The sequence below is a fragment of the Vigna radiata genome, chromosome 5, assembly GCF_000741045.1.
Source record: "Vigna radiata var. radiata cultivar VC1973A chromosome 5, Vradiata_ver6, whole genome shotgun sequence".
Lineage (NCBI taxonomy): Eukaryota > Viridiplantae > Streptophyta > Magnoliopsida > Fabales > Fabaceae > Vigna > Vigna radiata.
In genome coordinates, this window is record NC_028355.1 from 415,666 (window position 1) to 437,189 (window position 21,524).

Genomic DNA, 21,524 nt, shown 5'->3' on the forward strand with positions numbered 1-21,524 from the left:
TAAAGAGTTGCCTCAATGATATTTCTCAATTTGATTTTTGCTTGCTCTACAAGTGAGCATAACCCTGCACCTAATTAGTCACTGCTAATTTAAAGAATTACAGATATGTGAAAATAAACTGAAGTTTCCTATCAGGTCTGCCATTATATTTCTCGATCTTAAGTTGAATACTTTTTCACTCAAAAATTCATGTTTTGAACTATCAAATATACAGAGATATTGCTGATTGGAATTTTGAATACAAGGAATAAATCCAGATTTTGATGGACTTTTCACAGTACATCTACCCCACTTGCTGACATATTCTAGCTCTCAAGTTCTCGCATCAATCTCAACTATGCATACCAGACCAGAGCTTCCTCCCAAACAATCAAAATTGCAACTATCACTACGTAAAATCTGAATATCCTGTCAGATCTTATTCCTCTCTCTTTACACGCTCTCTAATCACTAGTGTTCGACCACAAAGCACCTGCAAGAAAGACCAGACCAGGTATCAGACAGTAGCTCATGAATAAGAAGCACAACAATGAAAAGTGGCAGAGGTAGAATGCATAGATATACCGTTCCATTGAGAGATAGTGCAGCATTTCGTTCTCTCTCTGAAAGATAGGAGACAAACGCATAGACCCTTTGTTTCCCTTGTCTCGTATCTTGCAACACTCTTACACTGGTCACATTACCAAATCTACCAAAAAGCTGCCTCAGGTCTTCAGGTATGGTAAACTTGGAAAGATTCCCAACATACAACTTATGAGGACCTTCATAGTATATAGTTCTCATGGGTAACGAATTCATCGTGTCAAGATTCTTTCTCCTCTTGGGATTCATCTCAGCTGAAAATCTAACCAGCACTTCGCGCCCACCAACATCCTTCAGTTGTGAAAAAGGAACCAAAAACACACTTTCAGATCAAACAAACAGCCAGAACACATTAACGAAATAATACATCATCGAGTTTCACACTCACGAACCGATGCATCCAATGCCTCAATTGCCTTTTTTGCGGAGTCAATAGATGCCATTGTGACATAAGCACTCCCTCTACTCTCACCAGTCTCCTCACTGCGGCAAACCTGCAAAAGTGCAGTCACCCATCAACACAGTACCTTGTCATCATTACCACCATTGGGGAATGAGATCATAACTAGAAAAGGTGAAAACATTTGTGCTGCTGAACTAGCTAGTTAATAATGAAAACGAAGATGATAAATAGAGCAAAGAAGATTTCAAGCTCTGTTTTTTTTTAAAAAAAAAAATTGAGTAATTTAGTAAAAAGAGAAGAGAGGGTGTAGTAAAATGAATGTTAAATAAGGAAAAAGTGAAAAAAAGCCATAAAAACCTGAGCAGAGAGTACGGTTCCATGAGGGTTGAACATATGAAGTAGATGTTGTGCGTCACAGCTTCTTGGAAGGTTGCAGATGTAGACTTCGGTTGGTCTTGGTTGCTTGAACGTTTCTTTCTCCGCGTTTTCTCCTCCGTGAACGACCCTTGCTTTATCCACCGTGGCCACCGAGGCGGTGAAGGAGAAAGTCGTAGCCTTGGAAAAGGAAAAGAATGATTTGTGGGAAGATCTGAATTGGGTGTGGAGATGGTGGTTGAATAAGGGTATGGGTAAGGAGGAAGATGTGAAGGAGAGCAAGAAAGTGGTATTAGGTGCCATGTTTAGCCTCAGTGTGTGCTATGTTGTGCTGTGTTTTCTTTTACACCCAATCCATTTAACCCCAAATACACTCTTTTTTTTTTCTTTTCTAAAACATTATTTTTATTACAATATCATTGAAAAAATTACTAAAAAATAAAGAATAGTTTATAAATGATGAATTTTAAAGGAAAAATTTATAAAATAAAGCATAAAGTTATATATTTCATGAGAAAATAAGTTCTTAGAAAAAACATGGTACCATAATTAAGAAAAGAGTGTAATGATAATTAAGAGTTAGATAATAAACTCCCTTTGTTGTTGTAGTTAGTTCAGATCTGATCTGAAGGGGAATGTGATTGTAGGTTGGGCAATTCATGGTGTGAGAAAGATGAGGACTACGCCTGAGGTCAACGGGAATAATGTAGCGGACGAAGAAACACTCGGCGGCTCAGTTCATTTCGGCACGGCGGAGGCCGTCGAATACGTCCGTTCGCTCACCGACGTCGGCGCCATGACGCGCCTCCTCCATGAGTGCATCGCTCACCAGAGAGCCGTCGACATCGAACTCGACGAGGTTCTCTCGCAGCGCACTGACCTCGACCGTCACCTCCTCCAGCTCCAGCGCTCCTCCGATGTCCTTGACATCGTCAACTCCGACGCCGACTACATGCTCTCCAACGTGGCTTCCACCTCCGACCTCGCTGATCAGGTCAGCAGCAAGGTCCGCGAGCTTGACCTGGCGCAGTCGCGCGTCCGCAACGCGCTCCTCCGCATCGACGCCATTGTGGAGCGCGCCAACTCCCTCGAAGGCGTCCACCGTGCCCTCGAGGCAGAGGACTATGAGTCTGCCTCCCGCTACGTCCAGACCTTCCTCCAAATTGACGCGGAGTACAAAGATTCCGGCTCCGATCAGCTTCAGAGGGATCGCTTGCTGGCAGCAAAGAAGCAGTTGGAGGGAATTGTAAGGAAGAAGCTCTCTGCCGCAGTGGATCAACGCGACCACCCTGCCATTCTCAGGTTCAGTCACGGATCTATAAATTTTAAGTTGCGGGAACAACATTATAGTAGATTGTCTTTTTTTTCTACTATATCTTAAATTATGGGATTAATGCATATGCATATATATTACAGATATGACCAAACTGTATATGCACAAGTTTTTCGCTGGAATCCTGTCATCCAATTGCAAATTGTTATATTTGATGAGTTTGTCCACTTTACATTTGTTAATTTAACACTCATTCATACCATGACTTTTCTGTTTGTATAATAATGTGTACATATAGTTTTTGCAATGAGTGCGTAGAAATTGAACTTGATATTATGTTAAGAAAAAAAATTTGTGCAACAATGCCTGAACCTTGATCCATCATTGCTCAGGTTCATTCGACTCTTCACCCCGCTGGGTGTGGAGGAGGAGGGATTGCAGTTGTATGTTGGGTACTTGAAGAAAGTGATTGCAATGAGGTCAAGAATGGAGTTTGAGCAATTGGTGGAGACAATGGATCAGCGTAATGTCAATTTTGTTGGTTGTTTGACCAATTTGTTCAAGGACATTGTGTTGGCGATTGAGGAGAACAGTGAGATCTTGAGTGGTCTTTGTGGGGAGGATGGTATTGTATATGCCATCTGTGAGCTTCAGGAGGAGTGTGATTCTCGCGGTTCTGTGATTTTGAACAAGTATATGGAGTATAGGAAGTTGGCTAAGTTGTCCTCTGAGATAAATGCTCACAACACTAATTTGCTTGCTGTTGGAGGAGGTACTGAGGGTCCTGACCCACGAGAGGTTGAGTTATATTTGGAGGAGATTCTCTCCCTTATGCAGCTTGGTGAAGATTACACTGAATTCATGATTTCAAAGATCAAAGGGCTTACTTCTGTTGACCCTGAGTTGCTTCCCCGTGCCACCAGAGCTTTTCGGAGTGGCAGTTTCAGCAAGGTTGCACAAGATTTAACTGGATTTTATGTGATTTTGGAGGGATTTTTCATGTTGGAAAACGTCAGGAAAGCAATAAGGATTGATGAACACGTGCCTGACAGCCTTACCACTTCTATGGTGGATGATGTATTTTATGTATTGCAGAGTTGCCTGCGGAGGGCAATATCCACTTCCAATATCAGTTCTGTTGTTGCCGTTTTGAGTGGTGCCAGCAGCTTACTCGGTAATGAATATAATGAAGCCTTGCAGCAAAAAATAAGAGAGCCAAACCTTGGTGCAAAGTTGTTCTTTGGTGGCGTTGGTGTGCAAAAGACAGGGACAGAAATTGCAACAGCTTTGAATAATATGGATGTTAGCAGTGAGTATGTTCTGAAGCTAAAACATGAAATTGAAGAACAGTGTGCTGAGGTGAGTGTTGTATATTTTTGGTACCTTACAATTGTATATCACTAATGAGATTCATTAAATTTTGAATTATGAGCAGTAAGTATAGTTGGCACACCCTTGCCTTATTCATTGTTTGCCTGGGGTCCCATTATGAGGTAATTTTAGGTTCCTAGGTTAGGGATTATTCATAAAATGTTTTTGTGCAGTTTATGTCATTTAATTTGTACAGGATTTAGTTCTGAATTTCTGTAACATGATTTAGAGTTTTATGTGATATGTACAAATCTTGGATAAAATTATAGACTGTATAGGATAAACCAATTTCAAGATTGACATTTTTGCAACTTCAAAACCACAGATTGAGGATGCTTCTGTCCTTAGTGTTGATGTTGATGAATACACAGTTTAATTTGTAGTAATCCTCTCTGTAACATGAATATTGAGACAATTGATTAAAAGAATGCACTTGAAGCATGATTTAGAAAATCAGAAATTGTAGCATTGATTTTGCCTGATGAACTATGTACATCGGTTTCCCCTGAATGTTGTGATGAATACATGTTCAAATTTATAGCAACCCTTCTGTTAACATTAATACGGAGATTGTTGATTAGAAAAGTGCAATCAAAGTATGGTTTAGAAATTCAAAAATTTTTGTATTGATGATTTCACTTTATGAACTATTTTCCATTTTAAACTAGATGTTTCTTCAGACATTCGAGTTTGCTAATTGAATATTTCATATTTGTCTTTAGCTTTGTCAACTGCTCCTCCTTCATTTTTAAATGAAAAGAATGTAGCTGGAACAGACTTACAGACTATTTATTTTCGAGAACTGTTTCTCAATTTATACAGCGCTATGTCAATTTGTCCTTTGTTGCTTTGCCCATATAATATACAAGTTTAAAGTTGCAGAATTAACGGACTGAATAACTTCATGAAGGTGTTTCCTGCACTAGCTGATCGAGAAAGGGTAAAATCTTGTTTGACTGAGTTGGCAGATAGCAGCAATGCTTTCAAGCAAGCTTTGACTGCTGGCATAGAACAACTTGTGTCAACCATTACACCTCGATTAAGACCAATATTAGACAGCGTTGGAACAATTAGCTATGAGCTTTCGGAGGCTGAGTATGCAAATAATGAGGTGAATGATCCATGGGTTCAGAGACTTCTCCATGCTGTTGAGACGAATGTGGCATGGCTGCAGCCACTAATGACAGCTAACAATTATGACACGTTTGTTCATTTGATTATTGACTTCATTGTGAAAAGGCTAGAAGTTATTATGATGCAAAAAAGATTTAGTCAACTTGGCGGTCTTCAACTTGACCGAGATGCTAGAGCTTTGGTAAGTCACTTCAGTGTCATGACACAGAGAACTGTCAGAGACAAGTTTGCACGTCTTACTCAAATGGCAACAATTCTAAATTTAGAAAAGGTTTCTGAGATTCTAGATTTCTGGGGTGAGAACTCTGGACCTATGACCTGGAGATTAACTCCAGCAGAAGTTAGGCGTGTATTGGGTCTGCGGATTGATTTTAAACCAGAAGCAATAGCTGCTGTGAAGTTGTAATATCGGTTTATATGGTCTCTTCACATTCTTTTCTTTCTTTCTACTTTAATTTTTCATCTGATAAGTATTACAGATTCATTCTTACTACTTTTGGTGTTTGGTAAGTTAACTTACAGTTTCATTATACGACTCACATTGTTAGCTTCAAAGGCAAAATAATAGGCACAGAGTATTCAGATTTGCCGCCCCAGAGGCCAAGATATTACTCGTATAGTGTAAAATGGTCTTTGTTCCTGAATATCCACTTTCCAATTTTGAATTTTTGAATATTTTTCTGTAAATCAATTTGAGACATAGTTCATGCGTGTTTAGTATAAAGTTCAGTAAACATTTCACTTCCAAACAACTTTTTCTTGCGTTTCGTTGCGGAATATACGAATGTTGCGGAATTAATTGTTATTTAAATAATGATGCTGACAAAGTCCAACGTATCATTTTACGCACTTCTGTAATCACATCATTGGTGAGTAAACAATGCTAGCATGAGTAAACAATCATTGGTGAAAAACAATGCTATAACCTAACACAAGAAGAAACCAGATAAATGGTGGAAGAGGCAAACACTCAAAACTGAAGAAGTTTAATTTACAAATTGTAAAAAAAGAAGTTTAATTTACAAATCTTATACTACTGAAAAACACATAATACATGCGTATCTTTGTTGACAATTATATTTGTGTCTACATAACTTCTAGAGAATAAAGATTATTATGGTTCACTTTGTATGGTAAATTATCTCAATTTATTAGGAAAGAACTTTGATAGTGAGAATTTATTTTATAAAATATAGTTAAATATATTTTTAATTCATAAATTTAGATACAAGATTGAAATTCATCTTTATTTCATTTTGATATAGTTTGATTCTTAAACTTTATAAATGAAAAGATACCGTCTTTGTAACTTAACATTGTGAATTTTTTTTTGTTAGACTGCATTTCATATTAACATTATTAGGTTAAAAGGATTTTATATTTTAAAAACTAAGATGTATCAAAATTTAGAAGAGTAATAAATTTAAATTTTATGTTCTAGCATTAGCCACACTTTTGAAATGCTTTACAAAGTTTAAAGTGTATAGATTGCATAAACATTAAAAGAAAAACACACAAGAAAGGTGATTGTCTTTAAAGAATCAAGACGAAGTTTATATGTGAAGAATTTGTTGTAATTCAAATTTTAAAATCCTAAATACAAATTGAGAATTTTTTAAAATTGAGATCGTAGTTAAGTTTAAATCATAAGTATTTTAGTAAATTTAAATTTTAGTGAACCACATATTACTTATTAAAGTAATTCAATGTCATAAAATTTAAAAATAATTGACTACTGTGCAAAAATCTCTATTACAAATTCAATCCAATATTCAAAATTAGAGTAAATTACATTATATCAACACTTAACCGAACTCGATCATATAAAACTGAGTTCAGGATAAATCATGACTATACCAAGAGGAGGACACCGCGTGGATATGGAATTCATGCTCCACTAGAAGATACTCATTGAAAAAATTATATGAGTCCAATAGAATAGTAGATGGCTGGTATAATTGCAACAAAGGACAAATAAAAAATGATTGGAAAATATCATTGTTGACACTAGTTCTGAGAATACTAACAAATATATAAGGAAAGAAAAAACAAAACTTCAACCAAAAGAAAAATCCTCTTTATATTTTATGGAGGGCATTGTGTCGTAATGTTTGATTTCTAGAAACTATAAGAATAAGAACATGAATCTAAATCTGAAAACTCCAAGCAGATACATGAATCTAAATCAAGAACCTCGTCAATCTTCTTCTCTATGGCCTTCAGCTCTTGTTCACTGGCTAATTTGTTCTCAAACATGTATTTCTTCAACGCAGAGATGGGATCCCTATCAGCATAGTGTGCCTTCTCAGCTGACAAAGCACGTACAGATGGTGGTAACAATTACCATGAACTTGGCAGACACAACACTAATAGAAGAAAGAAAACTACGGAAAGATGTGACTCATTTTCATCATGGCATGAATATCCTGACTTGTTGAAATTAGTAATGTTGTAAAATATTATTATTTTATTGCAATAGTTTTGGAACGTTGGCTTTAAGAATTTTGCAACGTTCATAATGCAACGTTCATAATGCAACGGTCATAATGCAACGGTCATAATGCAACTGTAGCAACGTTTAGAATCTTGCAACGGTCTTTTTTTTTCATGTTTATAAATATATCATCCATTTCATTCCAAGTGTACTGCAAAAAACACATTTTCAATCTCTATTTTCTCTCTTTGATTTCCTTTGTTCTGTCTTATTCTCTAATTCTCGCAAGCCTGGAAATAGGGGAGCTTTCTTCTCCTTCTTCGTTTGTTTTTCCCTCTCGTTCGTGCAAGGAAGATGGTCTGGTGGTGGCGAGAATCGACGGCGCTACGAAGGCGCGACTCAAGCTTGTTCTCGCCTTCGATGGCGGTTCGCAGTGGACTTCCAGGGTCCTTCATTGTGCGGATGGACCTTCTCCTTTTCCCTTTCTTGTTCTGGCTCGCGATGTAAGACAAGAGGGCGTTCTCGTGGTGGTCGAGATCGCGGAAGCTCCCTCTTTTTGAAGCAACCAACGACGGTAATCTGTTATTGCATTGGGGTTTCTGATCTTTCTTCTGACTTGGGAATTCTCTTTTAGGAGCTCTGTTCTTGCTTTCTCAAATTGTGTTTTGGGGTCAAAGTTCTGCTTTGGAAAAATCTTGTGATCTTGATTCCGTAATGTTTCAGTTGGGGTTGATGATCGAGAATTTGGGGGTTATGGCTTTCAGATTCTGTTTTGGAATTGGGGTCCCTGTTTTGAGTTTATGACCTCAGGGTTTGAGTGTAGGGTGTTTGAGTTAAATTTCTGGGTTTTCTTTTCTTCGCAATTACGGACTGTTGGTGATGGTTGTGCGAAATAGGGCAGGTCTGGAGGACTCATAATCATAATCTATTGTTTTAATTAATGGTGTGAGAAAGATGGGGACTACGCCTGAGGCCAACGCGAGTAATGTAGTGGACGAAGAAACACTCGGCGACTACATGCTCTCTAACGTGGCTTCCAACTCCGACCTCGCTGACCAGGGTCAGTCAGCAGCAGCGCTCCTCCGCATTCCAACTCCCTCGAAGGCGGCCACAGTGCCCTCGAGGCTCATAGTCTGCCTCCCGCGAATTGTAAGGAATGATTGTTTTTTTTTTCTTCTATATCTTAAATTATGGGAGTAATGCATATACATATATATTACAGATATGAGCACAACTTTTTCGCTGGAATCCTGTCATCCAATTGCAAATTGTTAATATTTGATGAGTTTGTCCACTTTCACATTTGTTAATTTAATACTCATTCATACCATAACTTTTCTGTTTGTATAATAATGTGTACATATAGTTTTTGCAATGAGTGCGCAGAAATTGAACTTGAAATTATGTTATGAAAAGTTAAGAGAAAAAAAAAAAAAAAAAACTTGTGCCACAGGGCCTGAACCTTGATCCATCATTGCTAAGGTTTATTCGACTCTTCACCCCGCTGGGTGTGGAGGAGGGGAGGGATTGCAGTTGTATGTTGGGTACAGTCTCTTGAGTGATTGAAGAATGGAGTTTGAGCAATTGGGGAGAATAGTGAGATCTTGAGTGGTCTTTGTGGCTTCAGGAGGAGTGTGATTCTCGCGGTTCTGTGATTTTGAACAAGTATAAGGAGTATAGGAAGTTGGCTAAGTTGTCCTCTGAGATAATGCTCACGAGAGGTAGAGATATATTTGGAGGAGATTCTCTCCCTTATGCAGCTTGGTGATTACACTGAATTCATGATTTCAAAGATCAAAGGGCACTTCTGTTGATCCTGAGTTGCTTCCCCGTGCAGAGCTTTAGGAGTGGCAATATCAGCAAGTTGTGACCCTGAGTTGCTTCTGTTAACTGGATTTTATGTGATTTTGGAGGGATTTACACGTCAGGAAAGCAATAAGGATTGATGAACACGTGCCTTTACTTCTTTACCACTTACTTCTATGGTGTATGATGTATTTTATGTATTGCACAGTTGCCTGCGGAGGGCAATATCCACTTCCAATATCAGTTCTGTTGTTGCCGTTTTGAGTGGTGCCAGCATTTTACTCGGTAATGAATATAATGAAATATAATATGGACAGCAAAAAATAAGAGAGCCTTGGTGCAAAGTTGTTATTTGGTGGCGTTGGTGTGCAAAAGACAGAAATTGCAACATATGGATGTTCTGAAGCTAAAACATGAAATTGAAGACCAGTGTGCTGAGGTGAGTATAGTTGGCACATCATTATGAGGTAATTTTAGGTTCCTAGGTTATGAAGACCAGTGTTTGTGCAGTTTGTGTCATTTAATTTGTACAGGATTTAGTTTTGAATTTCTCTAACATGATTTAGAGTTTTATAGACTGTATAGGATAAAACCAATTTCAAGATTGACATTTTTTGCAACTTCAAAACCTCAAAACCACACAGATTGAGGATGCTTCTGTCCTTAGTTTATAATGTATATGTAGGTCATTTTCTTTATTTTTATGTATACACAAGTTTATGCTACTACGGGAGAATAAAGATTATTACGGTTCACTTTGTATGATAAATATTAGGAACTTTAATGAGAATCTTATTCTATAAAATATAATTATATTTTTAATTGTGTTTTGAAAATTTATTGTGAAATTCTGAAAAACAAGACATAATAATTTTAGGTTCATTTTTATCTTTTAAATAAAGAAACGCTCATCAAATAAAGGAGAGACATAATAATAAGAATGAAAAAACAAAAGGATATTGAAATTTGAAAGGGAAATACGACTTTTATTCAAATCGGGGGAATGTGTGATGTGGCTTTTCTCCATTTCACAAGTAGTTGAAATTTAGAGAGATGACAATTTGAAAATAAAACTGAATTTGGAATATTCACTGACTGATAGAGGCCTCTAGTGGCTAGAAGCGACGACAAAATTGCAAGGAATCATTGACTAGTGGAGTCTAAAAGCCTAAAACCTGGTTGGAAACATACTCCTCCTCACGATGAACGGCGGAAATGACGACATGCCGATGACAGATTGTGAAAGTGGAAGATTATAATGAACTCTTATTCATCAAAGAGCCCAAAAAACAAATCTGACATTATAGAGAAATTGTTTCAACCCCATACATATATAATTTTAGTGTTGAAATTTCTTGGTGTTAACCACTGACTGTCGAAGACCTTTTCATTATAGAGAAGATAGCGGAAGCAGTAGAGACAACGGCCGGAGATGACGACGGCCGGAGACAACGGCCGGAGATGACAACGGCCGGAGATGACGACGGCCGGAGACAACGGCCGGAGATGACGACGGCCGGAGACAACGGCCGGAGATGACGACGGCCGGAGACAACAGCCGGAGACGATGGTCGGAGATGTTAGTACCACTCTCATAGAGGTCTAAGAAGTAAAGATTACCATAAAAGTGGGTTCGTATGCCTACTTTACCTACTGAAAGGGAACGAACTTTGTTTCGTTTCCGGGTTTATGGATTGGATTCAGTCAGNGTCACTCCTTCCTTTTTGTTGAGATAGTCAAGAATCACCTTGGTCTGGACGTCCTGAAAAACACAAAATGTGGGCCAAAAAAGTTGTGATGTAAGCTGACTAAACAGATAAGAGATTGAAATCAAGAGAAGGAACAACAAGAGCAAAATGAAGAGGGACAGTTTTTTATTGAGTAATGTACCTTAACCATTAGCAATGGTTATGGTGGACTTACTGCATGGGAAACATGTTTTAATATAGAAGCATCATGAATCATATGATCTGATACATCAGTATCAATTATCCAAGTAGAATTCCTTCATACACAACATTAGCTTGAGGAGAGGGAGAGGAGTCATCATTAGAAGAGGAAAAATTGTCTTGCTGAATGATAATATTGGAGGATGAAACAGAGGTGGTAAACGTAGACTGTGTGAAGTAGAAGGATTGACCATGGCTAAATTGGGAATTTAGGATTGAAAACCGTACAAAGATGAAGACAAATATTCCCAGATTTAATATACCAATGTTAAATAATTCATCAGGAATAAAATACGATACTATTAATCGCTTATACGTAAAAATAGAAAACAACTTTAGAAACAAAAAACAATTTTTTAAATTTAAAACTTATTTCCAATTAAACATAATAATAATTTAAATCTAAATTCTATCTTCAACTGACTACATTTCTTTACATAACATTGTGTTTGATATAAGGCTACACAGGATTGAAAACCTATCTAGTTCCAGGATTGGAAACCTATCTACAATGCATTCACCCACGTATACCAGAAAAAATAGTATAATCTGAACATTCTCTATTATAGTCAATGCACAGATGTAACAACCTCCAAGAAAGTCAGATTCTCTTTCCACCGGATAAACATGATCCTATCTACAAAGTATATCAATACATTAGCTCTTATATAGGAATTTTATTTTCCACCCAATACTGAAAATACAATTATAACTATAACTGCCTAACGCCTTTTCCCCTCTTTATTTATTGCCTTTTCTCTTCTTTACATGAAACTCTCTATTCCTTATAAGTGTTTAACAAGAAGTTAAGATTATTAGGTTAAAAGGATTTTAAATTTAAAAACTAAGATGTACCAAAATTTAGAAAAGTAACAAATTTAAATTGTATGTTCTAGCATTAGCCACACACTTTTGAAATGCTTTACAAAGTTATAGATTGCATAAAAATTAAAAGAAAAACACACAAGAAAGGTGATTGGCCCTGATAGCCGCCTCTCTTTAAAGAATCAAGACGAAGTTTATATGAGAAGAATTTGTGGTAATTCAAACTTTAAAATCCTAAATACAAATTGAATTTTTTTTCAAAATTGAGATCGTAGTTAAGTTTAAAGGATATAAAATCATAAGTATTTTAGTAAATTTAAATTTTAGTGAACCATATTACTACTACTTATTTAAGTAATTTCACGTCATAAAATTTAAAAATAATTGTCTTCTGTGCAAAAATCTCTAATACAAATTTAATCCAATATTCAACGTTAGAGTAAATTACATTATAACAACCATCAACCAAACTCAATCATATGAAACTGAGTTCAGGATAAATCATGACTATACCAAGAGGAGGACACCGCGTGGATATGGAATTCATGCTCCACTAGAAGATACTCATTGAAAAAATTATATGAATCCAATAGAATAGTAGATGGCTGGTATAATTGCAACAACTGACAAATAAAAAATGATTGGAAAATGTCACTGTTGACGCTAGTTCTGAGAATAGTAACAAATATAAGGAAAGAAAAAACAAAACTACAACCAAAAGAAAAATCCTCTTTATATTTTATGGAGGGCATTTTGCCGTAATGTTTGATTTCTAGAAACTATAAGAATAAGAACATGAATCTAAAACTGAAAACTCCAAGCAGATACATGTCAGACTTGAAAAACATTAGACATGAGCAGTGCCTTCAGTGAATTTTGGGTCCTCGCATCTGTACTTGCCATCAGGTCCAATTCCAAAACCTTTGGGATCAGCAAATACATTCTCCAGAAGCTGGCTGCGTGGTGGAAGAGGGCTCTCATCTGCAAACTCAACTGCGTCCTCAAGAACCTCATCAATCTTCTTCTCTATGGCCTTCAGCTCTTGTTCACTGGCTAATTTGTTCTCAAACATGTATTTCTTCAACGCAGAGATGGGATCCCTACCAGCATAGTGTGCCTTCTCAGCTGACAAAGCACGTACAGATGATGGTGAACAATTACCATGAACTTGGCAGACACAACACTAATAGAAGAAAGAAAACTACGGAAAGATGTGACTCATTGAGATCATGGCATGAATATCCTGACTTGTTGAAATTAGTAAAACGGTAATATTATTGCCCACAAGAATGAAAACAACAACAAAACCTTATCCCACTAGTTAGGTTGGTTACATGGATCACGTGACACTAATGCTGTAACAAAAACATAGTTAACCCTATTTCAAATTCAATCTATCAAGTATTTCATCTTTACACCATTAACACATTTAGAGTGCACAACGAAAAGTTCAATTTCTTTAACATAGAAGTTTCTCAGTGATCCAAATCCATGATCTTAATCTTAATATCAATTGCATTCCCCACATCTATCATCAAGAGAAAAGTGCTTCTAAAACTAAACTACAGAGATAATGTACAGAAACCATACGGCAGAGTAAATGTACAAGTAGTATGTACAATACCACTAAAGATACCAACAAAAGTGCAAAGGAAATGCTACATAACTCACTAAAAAATTAACAGCGTATTTGAAGTACATTATAAGAGAAGAAAGCATAACATAAACCTCACCAGGGTCACGAAGCTCATCAGGATCGGCCAATGAATGTCCTCTAAATCTATAGGTCTCACATTCTACTAAAGTTGGTCCCTCTCCTCGTCTGGCTCTTTCAATAGCTTCCTTTGCCACCTCCCTCACCTTCAAAACGTCCATCCCATCAACATGAACCCCCGGCATCCCAAATGCCGGCCCTTTCTTCCATATTTGAGGATCTGAAGTTGACCTGAGATGTGACATCCCAATAGCCCACAGATTATTTTCCACCACAAACACAATAGGCAATTTCCATAAAGCTGCCATGTTTAGGCATTCGTAGAACTGTCCATTGTTACATGTCCCATCTCCAAAAAATGCCAATGTCACGTGATCACAATCTGCCTCTTTCAAAACCTCCCTTCTATACTTGCTGGAAAATGCTGCCCCAGTGGCAATAGGGATTCCTTCTGCAATGAAAGCAAACCCCCCAATCACATTATGTTCCTTTGAGAACATATGCATAGATCCACCTTGACCACGGGAGCATCCCGTGGCCTTCCCAAAGAGCTCACTCATTACAGCACGTGCCGGGACCCCCTTACTCAATGAATGAACATGGTCCCGGTACGTACTCACGACCGAGTCTTCTTTCTTGAGAAGCTTGATGAAGCCAGTTGACACAGCTTCTTGGCCATTGTACAAGTGAACAAAGCCAAACATTTTGCCTCTATAATACATCTGGGCACACATGTCTTCAAAGAACCTGCCTAATATCATGTCTTCGTAGAGCAACAAGCCCTCCTCTTTCGTAATAAGCTGCACACACAAATACAAACAAGAAAAATAATCTCAAACACTCATTTCCAAATAACAAAAAACATATTTTCCAGAATCTGAAGCTAATAGGATATAGCTGGCATAAAAAGATATCTTCCTTCCTTACAGTTAGTGCAAAATCTACAGCATCAAATTGTGAAATATCTACAACATTTGAAATAAAATATTGATCCATGAAACTTATAAAACAAGAGTTTAATCTCTACGTACCATAAGTGTAACACTCTTTATACATGTCATCAAATCAAAACTCTTGCATAACTTTCAAGGTAAGTATTGTAACAATTTCTAATTGATAGACAGAGCAAAAACTCTATACGCTTCGTGATTACACAATTTAGACAAACAAATTGGGTGGGTTGAATTAAGTGGAAAGATAATTTTTTTTATTTAATTTTCAGAAACCCATTATGCAGGATGCAGAACAAATTAAAATCTCTTCCACCCAAAGGGGTGGATTATTGATATTTGATACGAAAAACAAAACGTTAAAAGGGTTACCAGATTTGTAGCTGATTTGAGGTTCTTGTTCTTGACAGCATCGGAGACAGAGACAACAGTGGAATTAGAGCGAGCATTGAGCTTAATGGGGGCGATGAAACGAAGCTTCTGAGTGGATCCAAGGAAGGGAGTGGACGTGTTGAAAGACATGGGGCTGCCATTAGATCTGTGATGGAGAGGAAGAGGGTGCGCAAACTTGGGAGCGGAGAGAGACATTGTTAATATTATGGTATGGCGAGATGCGAATGAGAAAAAGAAAGAGGTTAATGTGTTTGAGGAAATGCAAAAGAGAGAAGAGAAAAATGCATGAAAGCCGAAATAATCAAAACACAAATTCAGAACACATAACACATTCAATCACACATCACGGAGAGGAGACAAAGAAGCCACCAATACGTAACTAACTTTTCCTACTAATACTTATTCTTCTTCTTTTCTCTCATTCAAATTATTGTTCAACTAATTCAATTGACACATAATTTTCATCTCATTTTGCTCCTACAAAATCGCCCCAAATAAACCATTCATTACCAACATTATGTGTATGGTTGAGACAAGAATTTTCTCTTCTATACATAACCCAAGGTTCAATTTTCACCTGAGTTTGTATATTTTCTCACCTAGGCAAATAAATAGTAATCATGAAGTCATAATTAAAAGGTTTTCTAAATTATATCTCATGTTAAGCAATAACCTAACATTGAATTATGGTGAACTTTATAGTTAAAATATGATAAAAATAAATTTTATGTTTCCCTTCTTATACCAAAAGAGGGTCCATAGCTCAGTGGTAGAGCATTTGACTGCAGATCAAGAGGTCACCGGTTCGAACCCGGTTGGGCCCTATACTATTTTCATTTTTGTTTAACTTTACAATTTGTTTTTTTCTTTAAAAATAGCTTATTTTTTATTACTGTCAAATTTCAGCATACGTTTTTCTTTAGAGCCTTTTTTTTATATATATATATATAATTAACGTCCGATGTCAGAACTAAGATAAAATAGGGAAATAAAATCAATTCAAATTGCAATGTATCCAAAGAAAAAAAAAATACTAATAATTATCTTCCATGTATCATCTATAATTTTGCAAATAATTATAAAATCTTAATTGAAATTTTAATCAATAAAATGGTTAAATAATATGAAAAAAAATGCTAATTAAACCACACAAAAAAGTGAGTCATTTGGAAAGATTGGAAGTGGGTAGGTCACTTGGAAACATCTACACATAGTGATAGCATAATTTTAGCATATAATAGGTTTTCTGAAAAAGAAAATTTGGAGTGTAAATCATATGTATTATCTATTTTTTTAGCTTAATAAAGGACCTTTATAAAGTGCAAAATTTAAATGAAACATTAAACATTAATTAGTTCATTAATCTTAAAAGATATTTCACTAATTAAAAAACATTGTTGAAGTTGTATATATCGGACCAATTTAAAGCATAGTACAAATATTTAGAAGTAGTAAAACAATATGGGCTGAGGAAAATTTTGTAATTTAAAAATTGGACAAAATATTAAATGTAACTTATTTATACACATTTACAGTATAAAAAACACTAGAGTTCAAAAGACACGGTTAACTTAAGTATAAATTTATTTTAACTTTAAAAATTTGTTTATCTCATCTTATTCTCTATAAATATTTATTATAATGTTTATCCAAATAAAATTAAACCAATATATTTTATAAAATTTAAACTTATGAAACTTAAATAAAATTAAATTAAATTTTTCTTATTTTACATACAAGAAATTACCTATAAGTGTCATCAATCTTTCATTCATAGATACACATCCGGGTATATTTTATTACATAAAATTAATGATAACTTGAATGACCATGAGCAAGATAAAGACTTGCATATGTCTAATTATTTTTAAAATTAGTTATTAAGAAATAAAGAAATTAGTATATGTTTTTTTAATAACTATTTTACATCCCCTTTTTGTTTACTAGTGACAAAAAAGTGTTTGGTAATTGTTTATGAAGGAATGGATATAATATTCATTTAAAGTAATTTATTTTTATTTGTTAGCTTCTTTTTTTCTTGTTGTTAGGATATTTCTATTGATGGAGTTTACCTCTTAAATATACTTTGAAGTTTAAGTTAATTCAGGTTTGATTAGTCAAATAATTAATGTTGTAATAAATGCGTCATAAAAGATCGAACAATTATACATTTGAACAGTATTTATAGGTTTTTTCATGAACTTTTGATTAGGATCACACTAATTACAATCCAATTATTTAAACTTGATTACTTATATGTTTAGATTAATTGATTATGATAAACATTGATCAATTTCCTCTCAGCTCGGAGATCGATTTAGGATAATTTGGCCAGTACATATATAGTAAATAGTCCTCTTATTTTGAGTGTTATTGCACATTTGTCTATAGTAGCTTCAATGCCTTGAGCAGTCAACATGAATTTCAAGAATTTTCCTACCTCAACATCGAACACACACTTCATTGGATTAAGGTGCATGTTGTATCTTTGAATATGATAAAAAAATTTCTACCAATTCATGTACATGATCATCGATCATTGGGATTTTACCATCATGTCGTCAACGTACACCTTCATGCCTTTTCTACCTATCCGGTCTTTGAAGACCTTGTCCATGATGCATTGGTAAGTGACTTCCCACATTCTTTAGACAGAATGACATCACCTCATAGTAGTAATTGGCCCACTCGATGATGAATGTTGTTTTCTCTTTGTCCAAATTGAACATTGGGATCTGGTTGTATCCTGAATAAACGTCCAAAATGCTCAACACCCAGTGGTTTAAGGCTTCATCCACTAGCTGATCGATGTTAGGTAAAGGGCATGCATCCTTAGGGCATGCTTTGCTCAGGTCAGTGAAATTGATGCATATCCACCATTAATTGTTTGATTTCTTCACAAGGACCACATTAGAAAGCCATATAGTGTACTTGACCTCCAAGACGAATCTCACCTCATGCAACTTCTTAACCTCGGACTCTGCAACTTCTTGATTCACGAAGATCTGAATGTGCTCGTCTGGATTCATGAAACTATCATATTGACATTCTCAAGTTATCGAACAAAATCGTATCTATAATCAATGCAACAAATGACAAAAGTCGATCGTGTTAAACGTTACAACAAAGTGGCGATAGTCCTTACTCGCGATAAAGCTACTGGCTAGGATTGTTCAGTCCAACTCCTCCCGAGGTTGCTTAGCTAGTCTTGGAAGAGCCGGAATCAATGACCCAAGATTGTTATCACCCTTCTCTTGTTGAATGATCTCATTCTCATCTCTCCGTACTCTTATTTCATTCGCATCTCATATATCTGCTTTGTATCCTCATCATGATATCCATCGGATCTTTCTCTTGCGCTTGATTGCTTGCCATAATCCTTATGATCATCATGTAGACTTAAAAAGTTTCCGCTCGATCTTACTATAGGTGTCATAATGTTTTGGACATATAAGATCAAATATTCACTTAAAGTGATTTTTCTCACTCTAATTCTTAAGTCAATTCATTTTCAATCAATCAAACAATTAATATTAAAATAAATATAGTAAAAACTTTAATATTTATATCTTTAACTTATATTTATAATTTTTTTTATTAGGATTAGTATTTCTTCCGGCTCGAACCATAGATGTCGAGTAATTTGATCTCTAATAAAGATTAAAATATCTAACCGTTAAGTTATAAAAAGAACTGAGTGAAAACTATCTTGAACCTACGTCACCATTAAAACCAACAAACCTTGCTGTTTTCTTTACAGCAAGAAAACACTGCTATCGACTTCAAAATCTTTTTCTTTCTTATAAAGTACTGAATGTTATTTTGAATAAAAATATATATTGTGATGATGACAAATATTAAAACAAAAGCTATATACAAATACTATGAAACAGAGTCTAAAAAGTATTTCAACAAAAGATTTGTTTTAAAATAATCATTATATGTTGAAAAAACAACTCAAATCAAATAGAATTACTTGTGTCCCATGGTTTGAATTACATTTATTGTTTTCTTTACCGAAAAAGAACCAACATTATATACATTTAATATACCTTAATTTTAATAGGAGAGTGGCTTTAATATTCCTAATTATCGTAAACAGAAAATTACGTACTTATGATTACCAGAAGATTATAATTATAAACCTGTTTATTTAAATAAATAAATTACCAAAGGAAATATGTTTCGTGATATAAAAATATCTGTTTATATTAAAAAAAATACAAATTAAGAACATGAAATTATTTCAATAAATCCATCAATATCTTTAATATACTTTCATCGTAATTAATATTTCCAATAACTAATATAAGAGTGATAATCAGAAAAGAAAAAACAGCTACGAAAACTTCCCTAATTAAGGTAAACATGGGACTTATGAATTTAATTGTAGAATCAAGCATCTTACTTCCATCCTCATTTGATCATCCTTTAAAATTTGAAATCTGTGAAAAAAATTTCATTTCCAATAAATCCAGACATTCTTGTTCGCTCCCGATTTTAGCGATTGTATCTTTCTAAAATTTAATGCAAACATGAAAAACCCAAAAGCTGAATCTGACGCTAAAGCCTTTGTAACAGGCAATCAAGTAGTTTAATAAAAAAAAAGAATTCTTCCACAGATCTTCACTAAAACAGATCCAATACACGATTCAATTGAAAAGAGACAAAGATCGTTGGTTTAATATTGATCATGCTTGGTGTTGTTTGGGAAATCAGAACTACATTTTAGTACAAACAAACTTGAACCTAAACAACAGCAAACAAATCCAATGTGGAAAATATGGGATCAGAGACAAAATCAAAGTGGTACAAGACAACAGTGTTGGCAGATAAATGGGCAAGAAAAAAGAAGTCACGGTAAACATTTCTCCGATCAGAATTCTCAAATGAACATAAACCACCATTCCTTAGTTCGTAGTACTACAAAATCAAGTCGTATACATAAATAATTAGCACAAAAAACAAAACCAAAAATATATGTAACATCAACTAACAGTTAAAGAACCACAAAAATTGACAAGATGATAGTGAAAAAGTCCCTAATCGAACAAGCCGAATCCCATATCATCGTCACTCTCTTCTTCAGGTTCTTCCTATAAAAATGTAAAAGATACAAATTAGACGATCATAAAAAATGAGATCAAACAAAAATTGCAGCATCAACCGGTTCAAAAGAGTTACCTTCTTTTTCTCCTCAGCGGCAGGGGCGGCCGCAGCTGCACCTCCACCTGCGGCAGCAACTGGGGCAGCTGCAACAGCGACTGGTGCCCCACCGCCTGCAGCATTTGCAATCAAATCGCCAAGATTTTTCTTCTCGGCAAGTTTAGCAAACAAGGTAGGCCAGTAAGATTCGACTTGAACCTTGGCAGTTTTCAACAAAGTGGTGATATTGTCGGCCTATTTACGATTTAAGGAACAACACAAACATATCCAAGCAAATTCATTTGCGATTAAACGAAAAAAACAAACCCACTATTATCTCCAAACAAAAATACGAAATAGATTAAACCCACTAATCCAAAGAATCACCATTATTAATAACATTAACCCGTTCCCCTTAATCCCTTTCCTCCTTCAAAAAACTTTTGTTCACGATTGCCGGAAGTACTTAAATTGATTCGATATCCAAGCCAACAAGAGAGAAAAAATATGCTGCAACATAACATAATCAATTGCCACTTCCCTCCGTGTTTAAATTCCACATTACTCAACAAAAAGTACGTTAACAGAATCATGATAGGAACCCTAAACCTTCTTCCGAAAAATAACTTCTGTTTTGTTTTAATCCCAATTACTCAATTCATCAATAAAAAAAAAGTGAAATAAGTAAAATAAATTGCTTCATACATTTACTCACAATTCATTAACGGTGAACCTGTGGGAACACAAAAGGATACAGTGACGGCGATTCCTTCATCGTGAAGGATGATAGATGCGTATGAACAAGCAGTTTCGCCGACGGACATTTTCACACTGCAACACAGAAAATTGAACAAAGAAAACAAATAAAAAACAACATAGTCACATATGACAAAGGCGAAAGGTTGAATCAAAATCGTCAAAGGTAAAACTACAAAACTTGTACCTTCAAAGATAACAGATCAGAAACAAGAAATTCGTTTCCCTGATGCAGCCGCTACTGAAATACGATTGCAGATTCTAGGTTTAAGAGTTCATAAACCCGTTCATGGGCTCATTGATTTCTGGCCCATTTATTAACCATTGGCCCAATTTCATTTTCTTCGTTACGTTACTGTATCTTCGTTTTTCTTTTCTTTTCTAAGGATTATAATTTGTGGTAGTCATATATTC

At 35.4% G+C, this 21,524-nt stretch overlaps 4 protein-coding genes, 1 long non-coding RNA gene and 1 other non-coding gene across 7 annotated transcripts; 3 read left to right on the forward strand and 3 right to left on the reverse strand.

Moving 5' to 3' along the window:
- Positions 1-114: 114 nt before the first annotated feature.
- Positions 115-1,713, reverse strand: LOC106760192 (RNA-binding protein CP33, chloroplastic). The gene is made up of 4 exons (XM_014643654.2): positions 1,343-1,713; positions 975-1,076; positions 565-873; positions 115-472 (listed from the first exon to the last, which is right to left on the reverse strand). The coding sequence occupies exons 1-4, from the start codon at positions 1,661-1,663 to the stop codon at positions 419-421; spliced, it is 786 nt and encodes a 261-aa protein (XP_014499140.1). The 5' UTR covers positions 1,664-1,713; the 3' UTR covers positions 115-418.
- On the forward strand, positions 1,545-5,744 carry LOC106760133 (conserved oligomeric Golgi complex subunit 4-like). The gene is made up of 4 exons (XM_014643572.2): positions 1,545-1,656; positions 2,008-2,662; positions 3,026-3,992; positions 4,915-5,744. Exons 1-4 carry the CDS (start codon positions 1,611-1,613, stop codon positions 5,542-5,544), a joined length of 2,298 nt encoding a protein of 765 aa, XP_014499058.2. The 5' UTR covers positions 1,545-1,610; the 3' UTR covers positions 5,545-5,744.
- A 2,023-nt stretch (positions 5,745-7,767) lies between these two features.
- LOC111241641 lies at positions 7,768-10,133 on the forward strand. Of its 2 annotated transcripts, none has more exons than XR_002667665.1 (2): positions 7,768-8,721; positions 8,795-10,133. It is a non-coding gene; the product is annotated as an uncharacterized LOC111241641 (long non-coding RNA). The 2 variants fall into 2 exon arrangements; XR_002667666.1 differs by having other exon boundaries at positions 9,055-10,133.
- Positions 10,134-12,687: 2,554 nt separating this feature from the next.
- Positions 12,688-15,735, reverse strand: LOC106760161 (pyruvate dehydrogenase E1 component subunit alpha-3, chloroplastic). The gene is made up of 3 exons (XM_014643613.2): positions 15,189-15,735; positions 13,886-14,666; positions 12,688-13,277 (listed from the first exon to the last, which is right to left on the reverse strand). The coding sequence occupies exons 1-3, from the start codon at positions 15,402-15,404 to the stop codon at positions 13,000-13,002; spliced, it is 1,275 nt and encodes a 424-aa protein (XP_014499099.1). The 5' UTR covers positions 15,405-15,735; the 3' UTR covers positions 12,688-12,999.
- A 226-nt stretch (positions 15,736-15,961) lies between these two features.
- TRNAC-GCA lies at positions 15,962-16,033 on the forward strand. Its single transcript has one exon. It is a non-coding gene; the product is annotated as a tRNA-Cys (tRNA).
- Positions 16,034-20,046: 4,013 nt separating this feature from the next.
- LOC106760225 (60S acidic ribosomal protein P1-3-like) lies at positions 20,047-21,428 on the reverse strand. Its single transcript, XM_014643692.2, has 4 exons — positions 21,298-21,428; positions 21,110-21,185; positions 20,394-20,609; positions 20,047-20,305 (listed from the first exon to the last, which is right to left on the reverse strand). Exons 2-4 carry the CDS (start codon positions 21,176-21,178, stop codon positions 20,252-20,254), a joined length of 339 nt encoding a protein of 112 aa, XP_014499178.1. The 5' UTR covers positions 21,179-21,185; positions 21,298-21,428; the 3' UTR covers positions 20,047-20,251.
- Between the last annotated feature and the right edge of the window lie 96 nt (positions 21,429-21,524).